General features: G+C 40.3%; 2 protein-coding genes across 9 annotated transcripts in view; one reads left to right on the top strand and one right to left on the bottom strand.

Annotated features, from left to right (window-relative positions):
• Nucleotides 1-18,017, bottom strand: part of LOC137375437 (mediator of RNA polymerase II transcription subunit 12-like protein) — a 604,549-nt gene that overhangs the window by 372,755 nt on the left and 213,777 nt on the right. The window lies entirely within an intron of this gene.
• On the top strand, nt 318-15,209 carry LOC137375434 (P2Y purinoceptor 14-like). The gene is made up of 3 exons (XM_068042642.1): nt 318-790; nt 4,305-4,461; nt 9,051-15,209. Exon 3 carries the CDS (start codon nt 9,059-9,061, stop codon nt 10,136-10,138), a length of 1,080 nt encoding a protein of 359 aa, XP_067898743.1. The 5' UTR covers nt 318-790; nt 4,305-4,461; nt 9,051-9,058; the 3' UTR covers nt 10,139-15,209.

The raw sequence follows: 18,017 nt of genomic DNA, 5'->3' as shown, positions 1-18,017 counted from the left end.
GATGCTTTACATTAAATATATTCCCATCATATTAATCCTGGAGCCACAGCCACTCATAACATTTACAATTCCAATTGCGCAAAACATAAAATTTATTTCCGAACATACATTGCCATTTCAGTCCAAGCCTGCAAAGCAGGAAACTGAGGTCGCCAGCGACTGTGTAAAGAGTGATCAGCTGTCTGAAACTTCAGAAAAGGCCAGCACAGTTCCTCACATTAGTCATACAAATAATTCCTCTTTCCTAGAAAGAAGGGAACAAGTAGGACTGTGCATTTATCTAGTGCCCCAGGACATCTGAAAGCACTTCAGAATTGTCAGGCAAAGCCCCACCTGCCAAGGCTGAGGAACCCATTATTTGGCACATGAACATTAAAACTTAAAATTGCAAGTCCCTGACTGGAAAGACATTTTTGTATAGTAACTAGCAGTGTTGGAACAAAAGAGACCCAGTTGTTGTTTCCCCAATACACAGAAGTGGTCAAGCCAGTTTTAGTCACAGCTGGCTGGCGTTTTTTTGAATTTCAACCTCCAACAAAGGATTTGAACTGAGACGAAGCCGTGTGCCCACGGAGTAATCTCTCCTGGAACTGAAGCCAGAAGACCTATCTCTTGCCGACTTCCATCTCCTTCTCACAGAACTGAATCTTGTGAGATTCACGTAAAACACGTGAAACTCAAAGAAAGGTTTCCTACGTGAACAAGGTTTTAAGACGACTACATGGACCAATGAAACGCAAGACCATATCTTCAACCAAGGATTACAGCGAGCTCGAGAAACAGTAAAAAGGTATTGCCTCAAACTGTTCTACTTATCTTTTCTTATGCTCTTTTCTGTCCCTATTTGCGTGTGTGTATCACGTGTGCAGGCTAACATGGGTGCATCACATATTTGCAGGCGTTAACCCTATTAGAGTTTAGGTTTAAGGTTTAATAAATTTCTTCTCTTCTTTAAACCAAAGAAAGCCTGTTTGTGCTCAAATCTTTGCCTTATAATTGGAAAGTTGTGAACAAGTTTAGCACCGCAGCCTCACAGCTCCAGCGACCCGGGTTCAATTCTAGGTACTGCCTGTGTGGAGTTTGCAAGTTCTCCCCGTGTCTGCGTGGGTTTCCTCCGGGTGCTCCGGTTTCCTCCCACATGCCAAAGACTTGCTGGTTGATAGGTTAATTGGCTATTATAAATTGCCCCTAGTATAGGTAGGTGGTAGGGAAATATAGGGACAGGTGGGGACGTGGTAGGAATATGGAATTAGTGTAGGATCAGTACAAATGGGTGGTTGATAGTCGGCACAGATTCGGTGAGCCGAAGGGCCTGTTTCAGTGCTGTATCTCTAAACTAAACTAAAGGGGGAGCTCAAAATACTATGTGTTTACAATTAAACCCTGTTACGGTAAGACCAGGTAACAGACCCCTAGACACCTTTCGCACCTGATCGTAACAGAATCAAAATTGTGCAATAACCTTTATTCTGAAGGTAGACACCACAGCAAGTTTGCACAAATGTTTCTTGGGCTATTGGATGATGGAAGCATGTTGGCCAAGTTACTGCAAGCACTCCATGTTCTACTTTGAATAGCGGCAGAGAATCTGCTATGTCCACCAGAAAACGGAGACACGGCCTCTGTTTAATATCTCATCTGAAAGATGCATACCGGACAATGCACTACGCCCTCAGCACCACAGTGAAATGCTAGTCTAGTTTATGTACTTATGTTTGAGGAGGGACTTGAACCCACAATCTTTTGACTTGGAGACAGAGTCCTACCCGTTGAGTGAAGCCATACTTAGCTTAGCAGAGTCACTCAGCAGAATCTTATCTGAAAGGACCTGCATGTAGCAGGTGGGGAACCAGTTTGCAACCGAAGCTGGCTTTGCTATGGCTCTTTAACTGAGTAACGGCATTAGCATTCTGCTTCGGAGTTCCCCGGCCAGAGAGGGCAGGCGGGACGATGTGCTGAATCGGTCTCGGATTTCTAGTTAAAGGGACCCTGGCAAGGTTCAGAATGGCTTTGCTGTATATTGATTCCTGTTATACTTGCAAGTGACTGGAATCAGGTTGAGTTGCCAACCCAACGCCACTTTTTGGGTATTTAACCCCCTCCCCCCGCTCCAGCCCACCTCAACTCGGCAAGTAAAATTCTGCCAAAGGTCTCAGCATAGGCTTCTACACTAATTCTGCCGTAAAGGCAGAAAGTGTGTGGCTCTTCTTTAGTTCACTTGCTTGTACTGAATTTCCATGTAGCAAGACAGAAATTCCACGGTGCACTGCAGATGTGACAGATTTTTCCAGAGTCTGTATAACTAAGAAACAATTAGGGAGGCTCTGCAATAAAAGACAAACTGCAAAATACTTTGTTCGCAAATAAATGGTTTCAATGTACCAAGAGATAAGCATTGCACTGATTGTTTATCAGATTTCTTTTTACTTTTGTATAAATTCATATCTTACAATGATTTGAACTACATATTAGCCTGGAAGCTACTGTCTGGAGGTGTGGGATTTTCCCATCTACGAGGGAGATGAAAAGTATACACTGAGCAGAAGATGTCCCCTTCACTGCATACACAACGTTCATTTTTTAGTGCAGAGTAGTTTCTACCCTGCTTTTTGGAGCTACCTTATGCTGCATGAGTAAAAGGGTTTGAGATCAATCTGAATTTTAATAGCATTGTCAATAAGCAGCTGCCTTCTGATGATCTGCCTCAAGTTAATAAGGGACACAAAAAAAAGTGGAGCCTAGCATATTTAACTGAGGGCGCAATGCATAGACTTTCAATGTCATTCACATGACAAAGCTGAGAGTGCTGTCCTTTCAGGCACCTCTATTTATCGGAACTATCAAATTGCTCACCTATCCAATTTTTTTCTCATTTGACATGACGTCAGAATGCCAGAACATGCTGAAGATTGTGAAGTCCTCGAATTGGACATTGAGAGGACTGCTGCATTACTGTGCCCTGAGACTGAGTGTCGCAGGTTAGACAGCTGGTACTGAAGCTAAAATGACAATCCAATTGCATGGAGATTTTGGTACCATTGCTATTTATAGGTTTATAACTATAGTTTTTATAACGTACAACATTTACTTGTTCTCCCACCCCTCCCTCAATGATTTGGGCACCACAGGCCTAAATGAATTAAGCGTGAAGGCGAGCAGTTAATTTCTCCGATGAGCCTTTCAGAACACAAGCTCCTGCACCATACGGGTCACTGACACTCAGGAGATCAAAAGACTGTTGAACTTTTCCTGTGCCTTATATCACATTAGTCTTGCTGTAAGTTGACAGAACTTCTGATGCTGCACCTTGGTAGCAGATGGCTTTTCAACATTTGCCATAACAGACAGGACACATTAATTCACTCTCATTTTACTCAGTCCCATTATATACAATAAGGTTTGGGCCTACCATAACCACCACAAAATGTGAGATTTTGCCTTCCTTAAAGTCACATTGTTCAACAGCAACCCAGCCTTCATAAAGAGTTACATCAAATCTACAGCATTGAAACAGGCTATTCGGTCCAACTGTTCTATGCCCATATTTGATGCTCCACAAAAGCCTCCTCTCATCCAACTTCATCTCAGCCTATCAGCATTTCCTTCTATTCATTTCTCCCTCATGTGTTTATCTAGCTTCCCGTTAATTAAATCTGTGCAATTCACCTCAACTAATCCATGCAATTCCACATTCTGACCCAACTCTGGGCAAAGCAGTTTCTCCTGAATTCCCTATTAGATTTGAGTGTCTAATATGATCTTTAGCTTTGGACTCCCTACAAAAAGAAGCATTTTCTCCATTTCTGATCTATCGAACACTTTTGTGATCTCAAAGACTTCCATCAGGTTACTCCTCAGCCTCCTCTTTTCTGCAGTAAGAGCTCCAGTCTGTTCAGCCTTTCCTGAAAATTATACCCTCTCAGTTCTGTCATCACCCTTGTAAATCATTTTTGCACCTTCTCCAGTGCCTCTATATTATCATATGGAGACCAGAACTCCAATGTAGACTCACCAAGGTGGCACAGATTGCTGAATAAAATCAAATAGAGAAAACTCCATACATGATAAAATGCCAAATAGTTTTTGTAAAATTAAAATGTTTAAAATCTAGGTATGATATAAAAAGCACACATGCACAAGGAAACCACAATGGATAGTTAGATCATTGAATTAAGAAAAGTAACCCATTTCCTCTTGTACATCCCAATTGCTTGATGTCACAATGCTGGCCTGAAGGAGAAGTCAACTAAGCTAAACTGCTTCATTAGACTATTCATTTTGCTACTTACAACTTCTGGTTAAAGGAAATGCTGAACACCACAAATTGATCAAGAAGATCATGAGAAAAAAAAATTCAGTTGTACACACAAGTCGTGTCCAGTATCGCTGCAAGATTGTTCCCTGACTAAACATTGGATCCTACAGGCACTTAGTGATACTTATCACATCAAAAACTGTCAGGTAGGTGATTTTTCTTTGTGTTGGTGGGATTATATACAGTTATAGGATTATATAAGATCATCAGTGTCAAGTTGAGACTGGTCATTCCTTCAGAACTTTGTCTGTGCCTCTCTGGAAAGATTTTACACATCGAAGTGTTTTGAAGTTAGTTTGAGAAGATTGACTCAGATTAAGTTAAAGGTAAATGATCAGTCAACTTGAAAACATGCAAATAATCATTCATTGTAACTATGTGTGTGTTCACTGCACTCTGTTTTGGTGCCTTCAAGGCATTTAGGTTTGTTACTGCTGAAACATAAAAAATAGGAGGTGGTGGCCATTCAGCCCCTCTAGCTGACTCTGCCATTCAATAAGATTATGGCTAATCTGACCATGGCCTCAACTCCACCTTCCTGACCGTCCCTCACAACCCACAACTCCCTTGTAGATCAGAAATCTGTCTAACTCAGCTTCAAATACATTCAATGATCCAGTCTCCTCTGCTCTCTGGAGTAGAGAATTCCAAAGATCAACGACCTTATCAAAGAAGAAATTTCTCCTCATCTCTGTCTTAAATGAGGGACCCCTTATTCTGAAACTGCGTTCACGAGCTGAGGGGGAAATCTCAGTGTACTGTAACTCTCTTAAATGGATAAGCAATTTCATAAGACATTTCTCATTAAAGAAATCTTCCCTCTGTCTATTTGTTACTTCTATAGCAACGAGATATCCACCTCAGCTTAATGCTCAGCAATATCATAACCAAGCCAGAAGATCATGGGCTCAAGTCCAACTCCAGAAACTTAATCACATGATCGAGGCTAACACTTCAGTGCAGTACTGAGAAAGTGAACAGCATTAGATAAGTCCATTCTGATTTTCAGAAACACAGAAAAATAGTAGTAGGCCATTCAGTCCTTCGAGCCTTCACCGCCATTCAATATGATCATGGCTGATCATCCAAACTCAGTACCGTGCTCCCGCTTTCTCCCCATATCCCTTGATCCCTTTAGCCCTAAGAACTATATCTAACTCCTTCTTGAATATATTTAATGATCTGGCCTCAACTGCATTCTATAGTAAAGAATTCCACAGGCTCACCACTCTCTGGGTGAAGAAATCCCTCCTCATCTCAGTCCTAAATGGCTTACCCCGTATCCTTCAGCTGTGAGCCCTGGTCCTGGACTCCCCCGCCATTAGGAACATCCTTCCTGCTTCTAGTCTGTCAAGTCCTGTTAGAATTTTGTAGGTTTCGATGAGATCCCCTCTCATTCTTCTAAACTTGAGCAAATACAAGCCTAATTGACCCAATCTCTCTCCATACGTCAGTCCTGCCATCCCAGGGATCAGTCTGGGGAACCTTTGCTGCACTCCCTCCAAAGCAAGAACATCCTTCCTCAGATAAGGAGACCAAAAGTGCACACAATACTCCAGATGTGGTCTCACCAAGGCCTTGTATAATTGTAGCGAGACATCCTTGCTCCTGTACTCTAATCTCTCGCTATGAAGGCCAACATACCATTTGCCTTCTTATCTGTCTGCTGCACCTGCATGCTTACTTTCAGCGACTGGTGCACAAGGACGCCCAGGTCTCGATACACCTCCCCCTTTCCCAACCTATCGCCATTCAGATAATAATCTGCCTTTCTGTTTTTGCCAAAGTGAATAACCTCACATTTATCCACATTATACTGCATCTGCCATGTATTTGCCCACTCACTCAACCTGTCCAAATCACAGTGGAGCTTCTCTGCATCCTCCTCACAGCTCGCACTCCCACCCAGTTTTGTGTTGTCTGCAAACTTGGATATATTACATTTAATTCCCTCATCTATATCATTGATATATATTGTGAATAGCTGGGGTCCTAGCACTGATCCCTGTGGTACCCCACTAGTCACTGCCTGCCACTCAGAAAAAGATCCGTTTATTCCTACTCTTCGCTTCCTGTCTGCCAACCAGTTCTCTATCCATGTCAGTGCCTTACCCCCAATCCCATGTGCTTTAATTTTGCATGCTAATCTCTTATGTGGGACCTGACCGAAAGCCTTCTGAAAGTCCAAATACACCACATCCACTGGTTCTCCCTTATCTATTCTACTAGTTACATCCTCAAAAAATTCCAGTAGATTTCTCAAGCATGATTTTCCTTTCGTAAATCCATGTTGACTTTGCCCGATCCTGTCATTGTTTTCCAAGTTCTCGGCTATTACATCCTTTTTAATGGATTCTAGCATTTTCCCTATTACTGACAGGCTAACCGGTCTATAATTCCCAGTTTTCTCTCTACCTCCTTTTTTAAATAGTGGGGTTACATCAGCTACCCTCCAATCCTTCGGAACTGTTCCACAGTCTATAGAATTTTGACAAATGACCAGCAATGCATCTACTATTTCTAGGGCCACTTCCTTAAGTACTCTGGGATGTAGATTATCAGGCCCTGGGGATTTATCAGCCTTCAATCCCATCAATTTCCCTAAACACCATTTCCCTGCTAATACTGATTTCATACAGTTCCTCCTTCTCAATGGACCCTATATTCCTCAACATTTCTGGGAGGTAATTTGTGTCCTCCTTTGTGAAGACAGAACCAAAGTATGTATTTAATTGGTCGGCCTGTTCTCTAGTTGGTTCCTCAATGTATTGGTCCAAAAAACCATCACTTACGCACTCCAGGAATTCCTCCGCTACAGTATTATTGCTAACTTGGTTTGCCCAATCGATGTGTAGATTAATGACACCCATAATTACAGTTGCACACTTATTGCATACGTCTCTAATTTCCTGATTAATGCCACCCTCTACATCATCACTACTGTTTGGGGGTCTATTTACAACCCCCACCAACGTTTACTGCTCCTTGGTATTTCTTAGGTCCAGCCATACAGATTCCACATCAGGATTCTCTGAGCTAATATCCTCCCTCTCTAATGTATTGATTTCCTCTTTTACTAACAATGCTCCTCCACCTCCTTTCCCTTTTTGCCTGTCCTTCCTAAATATTGAATACCCCTGGATGTTCAGTTCCCGTCCTTGGTCACTCTTCAGCCATGTCTCCGTAATCGCAACTATATCGTATCCATTTACATCTATATGCGCAGTTAATTCGCCTACCTTATTGAGAATACTCCACACATTGAGACACAATGTCTTTAGGCTTGTCTTTTTAGCACCCTTAGTCATCTTAGCTTTTCTGTTTCAAAAGAAGTAGGTTTCGAGTGCCAGAATTTTTCGGGAAAAAAACTGGGTCAAAGTTTTTTTTTAGCAAATTTGGTCAACAGCATACTGCCACCATACTCAAAACCCTACATCACTCTACCTTCCTCTCTTAACCTTTGAATTAAGAATCTCATGTTAAGTACAAAAACCAATGACTACATTTACAGAATTACAGTGAAACTAGAATTCTAAGAATCAGTTGCATAATTCCCTTCATTAAATTGCTTTACAAAAATATATTGGAAATGCCTGCCTCACTGTCTCACACACAGCCTGAAGCACTCTTCTGTGAATCCTGGAAACTGTCACATAACTGCAAAATGTTTTGCTTAATCACAGACAAATAGAAAAGCAGATAACAGGGATGAAAACAGAATGTGCTAGAAATACACAGCAGGTTTAACAGCGCCTTAGAATACATTAGCAACTTGGTGTGAATCAGACCTGGAAAATCTCAATAAACTCCTTTATAAGGTGAACTAAATAAAATTGCAGGGGTGGGGGAGGGGGGAAGAGAACAAGAAATAGTTAAAATTCACATATTATTGGCATTTTCAGTTTTTGTTTAAAATTTCCAACATTTAAAGCTTTTTTAAAAAATGACCAACAAATAGCAGGAAATGAGTCGAGTTCATGAGTTAATAATCTAAAGTTCAGATACTATAAATAAATCACCCGAGTTACCCCCATGTAGTTTGTGGCGTCCACCTCAATTAGTAAAATTGTATGATTCATTCACCAGAATCCAGCACATTAGATCCCGAGCATTCAACCTTAAATACACTACTGTTCGGAGGACCGTGCTGTTGCGTTTCCAACATTACAACAGTGACTACACTTCAAAAGTACTTCATTAGCAGTAAAGCACTTTAGGATGTCCTGAATTGATGAAAGGTGCTGCATTAATGCAAGTTCTTTCTTCCAAGAACAAGAAGCACAAACTTTGCTAACAGTACTGAGAGTTCATCACAAAAATGCAGAATTTGTTACAGCAAAGGGTTCCTGTTAAAGATGGGCAGTGTTAAATGCCTTTCACTGAGGAAGACAAATGTTTGCTTTATCACAAAGCACATCAAGTGTGTTGTAGTAAATAAAAACAAGAAATGCTGGAATCACTCAGCAGGTCTGACAGCATCTGTGGAAAGAGAAGCAGAGTTAACGTTTCGGGTCAGTGACCCTTCTTCGGAACTGAGTGTGTTGTAGTGATCAGCTGTTGTATTACCAAGGTTCCATGATGCATGCAAATAATAATTAAATAATGATTATTCAATAAAATACTGTCTGCCCACTCCCATCTCACCAAGCACATTTTGCTTTTCAAGGACTGATGCATCTTTTAGAAAATTGTTGTGTGGCATCTTTCAAGTAACCTATTCTACCTTAACATTCAGATGTGTTGATGGCTGACCCTACAAGAAGCATCCAAATCGTCACCACGACAAATTCCTCTGACATCACTTGCCAGCTTATTTCCAAAGGCTTTACAGAGTTTACAATTATTGCCTATTCATTAATTTGTACAGTTGGAATTATTCTCAACAGCCTGGCTTTCTGGGTGTACTTCTGTCACATTCCCAACAGCAACAGCATCATCATCTATTTAAAGAACCTGGTCGTAGCCGATTTCTTGCTGGTCCTGTCACTGCCACTAAGAATCATAGAAAAGACCAAAGTGGACTCCAGAATACTGAGAAAGATCTACTGCAATTTTGCAACGTGCATCTTCTATTTGAACTTGTATTCCAGCATTCTCTTCCTGGGATACATTGCGGCCACTAGATATCTGAAAATTGTCAAACCACTCAGAAAATATGCATTTCAAAATCTCAAGTCTGCAAAAGTTATCTCCATAGGAACCTGGTGTGTACTCCTCAGCCTCGGATTTTCATACATATTCCTGACAGGGAAAATGTCTCCCCAAAACAGTACAAAAACAACCTGCTTCGAACTCAAAAGTGATACAGGAAGTTACTGGCACATATGTCTCCATACTGGAGGTACAATTTTATTTTTTTGTGTGCTCTTTGGGCTTTGCTTCTTTTACTTTCAAACTGCAAAGCGACTTGACAAATCCCCATCTCCAAACTCACTCAAAAAGCAAGCCAAGGCAAAGAACAACATTCTAATCCTCCTTGCTGTATTCTTAGTCTGTTTTGTTCCCTACCACATCGTAAGGCTTCCTTACATTTTAAGTCAGACAAATGTCATTTCTGGATGTTTCTGGGAAAAGACGCTCTACCACTTGAAAGAATCTGCCATTGTGCTATCAACGCTTAATGCGTGCTTCGATCCAGTGATCTACTTTCTGTTTTGCAAGGCATTTAGGTCAAAGATAGGCCTGGACAAAAAGTCAAAGGGCAATGATACACGCCACGATCTGTCCTTATGTGCTAATGTTTCACAATCCATACTCGACGAGCCCACCAACAGCCACTTCAATGTGAAAGAGTGCAACATTAATCCTGCAAAGTTATCTTGAACCTGCCCTTGATTATTCTAATTTACTAAGAAGGAAACAGCAAACACATTCAGAGGGACTGAAAAAAATATTGGTTGGGGGTTGGGATGAAAAAAGACATTGAATTTGTGTAATGCCTACCCCGAAAGTACTCGAGAGCATTTGAGTTGCTTTTGGAGTGCAATCACATTTTTGTCATCTTGTCAAAACAGTGACCAAATTACACATAGCAAGTTCCCACAAAACTGCAAGAAGATAAACCACGTTCATCTAATTCATTTTTGAGATGCAGGCATCACTGGCATGGCCAGCATTTATTGCCCATCCCTAATTGCCCTTGAACTGAGGCCATTTCAGAGAGCAGTTAAGAGTCAACCACATTGCTGTGGGTCTGGAGCCACATGTAGGCCAGACCAGGTAAGGACGGCAGATTTCCCTCCTTAAAGGACATTAGTGATGTCATTGGTGATGTTGGCCAAGGGATACAAGTTGTTAAGATATCAATTTGAACTATACCCTGGACCCTCTGGGACGCTAATCACCTGCAACAATGGCAATCACCAGGGTTCCCATTTACTCAAGTCTTTCAGTATGAATTCATTGCGTCCACACCCACTCTCTCCAATATCATTTGACCTAGAGGCTATACATAGATGATCACAGAGCTCTCATTACGTGAATGGAAAACCTCCCTAATCTGCAACTGCTAACAGTTGTTTAAAAAATTATCAGCCAAATGCTCAGAACATTCTGGAAAGCAAAAAGCTGTGGTACACTGTACTAAGATTTGAAAAAATACAATTAGTTTTGCACCAATACGAAGAGTAGCTAGTGATAAACATATGTTCAAAAATTCTAAACTCTATCACAAGATATAAATCTTGCAGTCTTGCCTATGTCAGTGCAAAGCACAATACAACTAACTATTGAATAATTGTTCAGTTTGAATTGCGGGAGACTAGCATCTAAGTAGCCATCCATGGCACCAGCTCCCTGTGTGTGTGTCTCTCTCTGTCTCGTGTTAGAATCAGAAATGCATTTAAAAAAATTTACCAAGAAAGCGTTAAAATTATGAGGCAGCTCCTGGGTAGCAGTCCCCTTTGATTTCAATTAAACAAAAAAAAGTGTAAAATGGCTACACAATATATGTTTTAGAATTCTCAGTAAAAAAACAAAATGCATCAGTAATGTGGAATTTTGGTACACTGTACAATCACATTGTTACTTTGGATTTTGATATAAACTTACTGAAGTATTCTGTTCAGAAAAATTCACACTTCATCGTTTCTTTGTCGGTGACTGTACCCAAGTAACGTTAACCATGTTAGAGAATCAGAGTGTTGGTTCAATAATTTTAATGAGATGTTTCGATAATATCTGAAGAATGGGGGAGTGCTATTTTTGGTTAATATATTCATTTAAGAGATCAGAAAACTGGGAGAGAGGGAGGGACAAGCACAGCAAATATTATAGACAATTATTTTGTTTACATTGGATACTTGCACTTTTATATCACCTTACTGTGCTCTGTACGTGCAGCAAAAGTTGTATCCTTGTTGAGAAGGGATTGTTGTGAGAGCCAACAGGGTGGCCCTCGTCCTGAGGCCATACAACCATTTAAAATAAATAGATATTGTTCAAATTAAAACAGGAAGGATTTCTCGTTTTAACACACACCCTGCCTAAATACAGCACTACCACCCAATTCCCAAACAATATGTAAGCACACTTGAATGTGAAACTAGAACCGAAAAGCTCTGACATTTGCTCGACAGTTGTGAAATGACCACTGAACCATGTGGAAAGATATAAATCAAATGCAGTTAAATAGATCTTTGAATAAGATCATGCAGTAGCATTTTAAATGAAGGATTTGTTATTTATACTACTCTGCTGGTCAACAAAGTTACATAATGATCCCTTTATTATTTACATTGTACTTATCTTACTCTTGGAATGCAGGATGATATATGTGACTCTGAGCTGGGAAAAACCAATTAACTATTAATCTTCATTGCTAATTGAGATCCACTCCATTAATTTTCTAATCATGGAGTTTCCATTGGACCGTATACAGGGGGGCAAAACTAAAGCAGATGATGATATAGCCAACTTTTTTTTTTTTATCAATGCAATATAAATGGGGTGTTGAGTTTAAATCCTTACATTGTAATGAAAAGAAATGGTTTAAAATGTTAGAAGGATTTGATCGGGTAGATACAGAAAAATTTATCTTCCCTGGTCAGAGAAATCAAAAAGTACAGGGGCACAAGAATCATAACATTACAGCTGAGCCATTCAGGAGTGAAAATCAGGAAGGACATTTTCCACACAGAGGTTGGCACAAATTTGGCATTCTTCTTCCCCCACTTGGCTATGGAGCTTCCAAAACGCAGATAGGCAGATTTATGTTAGGTAAGGGTATGAAGGGTAATGGAGCAAACTCAGGAAAATGGAGTTGAGTTACAGATTAGTCGATGGCCTGGATTTCACGGTCAGCAGTAAAGCGATAGCATTTGTCGCTGGCCTCGAAGAAAGCTGCTCACAAAAATCTAGCAATCTCCATGGTGTGGATTTCCCCTTTCCTGACATTGGTTTGAATCCGGTGCCAAGTCAAGGGGAGCTCCACCATCCAGCAATGGTGATATCATCAAGCAGGGTAAACAGTCAATCGCACTGCAGTATTCTCACAGACAGCAAATCAGGAGGTAATATGCACCTTTAAACTTTTACAGAGGGCGAAATAAATAATTCAGACCTACATCTGGCATTACATCAGTGTAGAAATGCAGCAAGATCTGGAAAATATCCAGGCTGGGCTAATAAGTGGCAAGTAACATTCACGCCACACAAGTGCCATGCAATGACCATCTCAAACAAGAAAGAATCTAACCATCTCCCCTTGACATTCAATGGCATTACCATCGCTGAATTCCCCCACTATCAACATTCTGGGGATTGCCTTTGACCAGAAACTGAACTGCAGTAGCCATATAAATACCATGGCTATAAGCACAGGTCAGAGGCTAGAAATCCTGTGGCGAGTAACTCACCTCCTGACTCCCCAAAGCCTGTCCACCATCTACAAGGCACAAGTCAGGAGTGTGATGGAATACTCTCCACTTGCCTGGATGGGTGCAGCTCCAACAACACTCAAGACGCTCAACACCATCCAGGACAAAGCAGCCCACTTGATTGTTTGTAGATGGTGTGCCATTCACTGCCTCCACCACCGACACACAGTAGCAGCAGTGTGTACCATCTACAAGATGCACTGCAGCAATGCACCAAGGCTCCTTAGACAGCACCTTCCAAACCCGCGACCTCTACCATCTAGAAGGACAGATGCATGGGACCACCACCTGCAAGTTCCCCTCAAAGCCACACACCATTCTGACTTGGAACTATATCGCCGTTCCTTCACTGTCGCTGGGTTAAAATCCTGCAACTCCCTTCCCAACAGCACTGTGGATGTACCTACCCCACATGGACTGCAGCGGTTCAAGGCAGTGGCTCACCACCACCTTTGAGGGCAATTAGCGATAGGCAATAAATACTGCCCTAGCCAGAGATGCCCACATCCCATGAAAGAATGAAAAAAGGTAAAAGCTGAAATTCATAGACAAGCTTTATAACAATCTATTTTTTTAAAATGTGGAATATTTTACCACAATGGAGAAATTTGACATTCCACAAATAAAAATTAGTTTTCCAGGGCCACAGAGGCTTTTCAGCAGTCATTATGAACTTAGCATGCTGTTAAAAACCAAGTTACACCTCATTCAACAAGATAAAACTTTGTCAAGGGTTTTTCTAGTGAGACTAATAGCATAAAAGTGGAGTTCTCATCCGTTCAGTGAATTCTAATTGATTTCAGCCTCTAGGACTTCAACAGTGCACCTTACGAAGAAGCACAGAATCACCGACAGCAACTAATGGATTTTTTCATTGAGTTGCCCCAGCAGTTGCAGAGGAGCGCTGACGGCAAACACTGGCAGTTTCACTAACATGACTATCACAAAACCCCAGTCATAATCTAAGTGAAAGGTCCAACAAACCCAAGAGGCTGATTGGTCCAGTCCTAGTCCGAATTCTGCAAAATACATTTAACACCTTATCAGAGAAATATGGCCTCACTGAAGCCAAGTGTATGGAGATGAATAACTGGTCTACCCTGCAATGCAATAGCTTGAACAAAACTTCAAAACCACAGTTCCACTGTGTTCATTATTAAAAACTATAAAGCAAACATCGTCTTGAAGTGCAAGAAAATTAAGTTTTACCCTGGGAGTCATAGATCAGCCAATTAAAATAATGGTAGTTTTGTTCCTTTAATAAGTTTATTGAGCTCAATGCCTGAAATTTAAGAGTATAAGAAATACCAAAGATAGGAATATGTAACTTGGACTTTCAAATTTCATCTCTCTGGTAGACCAACTCTAGAATCCAGCTACATTTTAAAGCTCCCTAATATTGTTAGCTATCATACCCTGTCTGATATATTGTTCCAAGATTTATCAACTTTCAAATATATCAGTTTGAAATTTAATTTGCACAATTACAGGCACAAGCATGCAAACTCATTTCCCCAGTATTCTAATGGTTTTTATCTAATTGTTTCACTGCATTGTGTTGGCATAAAAAGGAGAGATATACCTTTGAAATACACCCATGCCAATTTAATGTGAATTTATCATGTATATAACTTCAATCCCCAGGAAGAAAGGGCATTTAAATTACACCGTTCAAAACCTCAGCATGTCCAAAAGCACTTTATAGCCAATGACATACTTTTTGAAGTGTAGTCATTGCTGTAACATAGGAAACACGGCAGCCAATTTGCACACAGCAAGCTCCCACAAACAGCAATGTGATAATAGCCAGATAATCTGCTTTAGTAATGTTGATTGAGTGATAAGTATTGGCTGGGATATTGGGGAGAACTCCCTCCTCTTCTTCCAAATAGTGTCATGAGCTCTTTTAGGAATTTTACAAACTATCAGCAGAACTTTACTTTGTGACAGGTGATTGCATATTTTCCAGAACCATCATACAAATAAATTGCATGATGTACCAAAAAATGTTCTTTTGTTTAAAAAATACCATAATTTTATTTAATTATATGATAACCAACGTGAAGATTTCAATCACAAGATTCTGTCAGTAAATTAGCAGCAACAAGTGAACCTTAATTTTAAGTGAGTGCATTACAGGAAACTAACTAAACATTAGTTGAGGTGCAACCCAGCAGTTTTCTATTGTGCCTACCACATAGTTGCGGTGTGTATAATCTCTCAGTCATGATGCTGCTAGAGCTCAGAGATGTGCAGCCAGCTTTTCAATGTGTTTTTTTTTATTTAAATTCACTAATGGTTATATAAATGATAAATAATTAATGATGGTATTTGTGTACATTTCCATTTACTCATGCCATCATTTAAGTTTGTTTTCCATACCATCTTTTGTGCCCCCCTTACCAAATGATTAATATGACCAAAGGAAATGTGCAGATGATCTCCTCCCAGGTCCTTGCACACAATGGTCTTGAACTGACTGCAAAATGGTGCCAAACAATTGCTCATCTACCCATTGTCCCGCATTCACCTTTTTACAGGTAAATAAGTAACTACCCCAACTGTGTGCCCAAGACAAAATAGCTAAAATGTGGAATTTATTGTATTTATATATGAGAACAAACTAATGTTCTCAAACTCTATTTCAGTCATGTTGTATAACTTTTGTCTATTTCCCATATATAACTACAAGAAATTCATATTTTATAAATAAAGCCATCAGCAGCATTCTATACCTGCCCAGTGATGCATTTGCCAAAGCTCAATAGCCCACCTCTAAAATATGTAACTACACTTCACACAAAGAAGTGAGAAAAGAGGGTGCTGAAAAGGCAAGTCAGAGCAATGGACAGTTCAGGGGGAAGAGGTGCTATGAGCCGAACGAGATTGGGAGGAGTGAGGTCAGGAAAGGATTTAAACTCAAGGATAAAAGTTTTAAATTGGAGGCATTGGGCTACTGTCGGTCAGCGAGCACAGGACTAATGGTGAGCAGGACTCGCTGTGAGTTAAAATATGAGCAGCAGTGTTTTGGATGAGCTGAATTTCAAGGGCAGTGGAGGATGGGAGGCGCGACAACAGAGCACTGGAATAGTTACTGCCCTGACTGTTGGGCATACAAAGAGAGAGTCCTGAGCCTTGACCATAGTTTCTGGATATATCTAATTCATACTTGAGTACCCATATTTCACAGCCAACACCAAGAAAGAAAAACTATCCCTAGCTAAGCTGATCACAACTCCAGTCTTTTGACACACCACATTAATCTGGACGCATCTTTTAACACTAACAATACGTTGATGGTGCAGTCAGTATTTTGGGCAGTACAGATGGTAAGTTTTCCTCTGTAATCTCAGTATTAGGCAAAAAGAAAATCAAAACCCATAATTATCGCACATATGTTCAGAAAGGAATTTCACAGCCAAAATGCCTAACAGATCTGAGGCTTTAAATGTAAAGCTCTTTCTATCTTCCATTATTTTTGGACATGCTCAATATTTCTTCAAATTTCTTTATGAACCTTGGGCTACCACCAAACACCAGATTAGCCACAGGCATTAAGCAGAGAGTCTGAAGGGTAATGTGGACAGCTATGTAGGCCATTTGCTATGAAAGGCATCAACTAGAATAGCAAAGAAAAGATATTCCTGCTGCACTGGTTGATAGGTTAAATGGAGATGGTTCAATGGCAATATATGGTTCCATAATGGTCACAAGGTAAACGTCAATAGTCACATCCTCTAAATGTCATTTTATTCTCTTACTCTGAACTGAACAGAACTAACAACATCTGGTTTTACTTTACACAAGGCTCTAAGCAAAAAGCATTAGCTAATGTCCATGCTGGATTGCCTCGTTTCTAAGTTGTGGACTTCTCAGTGTTTTCTACCTAAAACTGTTTGGTTGATGAAATAAAATGGGATTACAGTGCAAACTAAATGCAAAATCCACTGTGTAAGTCTTATGTTTTGCCAGTAGCAAACAATTAAAATGATGAACTGTGGGAGGAAAGCTTGCAAACCAAAGATTCTTCCCTTACAAAATGAAAATTCTGCAGATGGACATACTCAGCAGGTCTGGCAGCATCTGTGGTAAGAGAAAGAGTGAATGTTTCAGGTCGATGACCTCACATCAGAACTCATTGATGACCTGAAACGTTAATTCTGTTTCTCTCTCTCCCAATGCTGCTACACCTGCTGAGTATTTCCATCTTTGTCCATTTTAATGCTCAGTCTTAAATGGTTTGAGGAGATCGTGACTCCATACCCACTGTTGACCTCCACAATATGCGAAGCATCACATCCTCAAAGATTAAAAATTCAACTGGCACTGAAATGTTTTGACAGAATTCAAATAAAGCAAAATTGAAACCAAGGGGAAACTGGCATTGGCCACCAGAAGGACAATAGTTTTATGCACTTTATTTTAAATTTAACAGACATCATATGCCGAAGTTCAGCAATAAAAATTACAAGTGGGAAACAAAAACTACATCGATGATTGAAAACCTATTAACTGAGAAAAGATCTTTCTTGAGAATTCAGCAAAAGAATCAATGTCATGAGAAGAACAGACTTTCGATGATCCATCGGAAAAGACCATTATTTTTGGACCAGGAGGAAAAGGTGATTTTGCCAGTTGGTCTATGTGGCGTAGCTATCAAATGGTTCATTTCGGAGGAATATGCTGTTCCAAGATGATTGGCATTTTCCTGCTTACATGTTAAACTTTTTAAGAAAACAAAGATGTGTTTCTGAGTCACTGAATCATAGCGATGGGATGGTTTGTGGGTTTATGTTGACAGCTTCCACATTGCAAATTCAAATTTA

The sequence above is a fragment of the Heterodontus francisci genome, chromosome 11, assembly GCF_036365525.1.
Source record: "Heterodontus francisci isolate sHetFra1 chromosome 11, sHetFra1.hap1, whole genome shotgun sequence".
Taxonomy (NCBI): domain Eukaryota; kingdom Metazoa; phylum Chordata; class Chondrichthyes; order Heterodontiformes; family Heterodontidae; genus Heterodontus; species Heterodontus francisci.
The sequence above is the reverse complement of the archived record's forward strand: the minus strand, read 5'-3'. Positions and strand labels throughout refer to the sequence as shown.

What these genes read in the sequence shown, in the direction of transcription:
- LOC137375434 (XM_068042642.1), top strand. Translation starts at nt 9,059, where the DNA reads ATGGCTGACCCTACAAGAAGCATCCAAATCGTCACCACGACAAATTCC.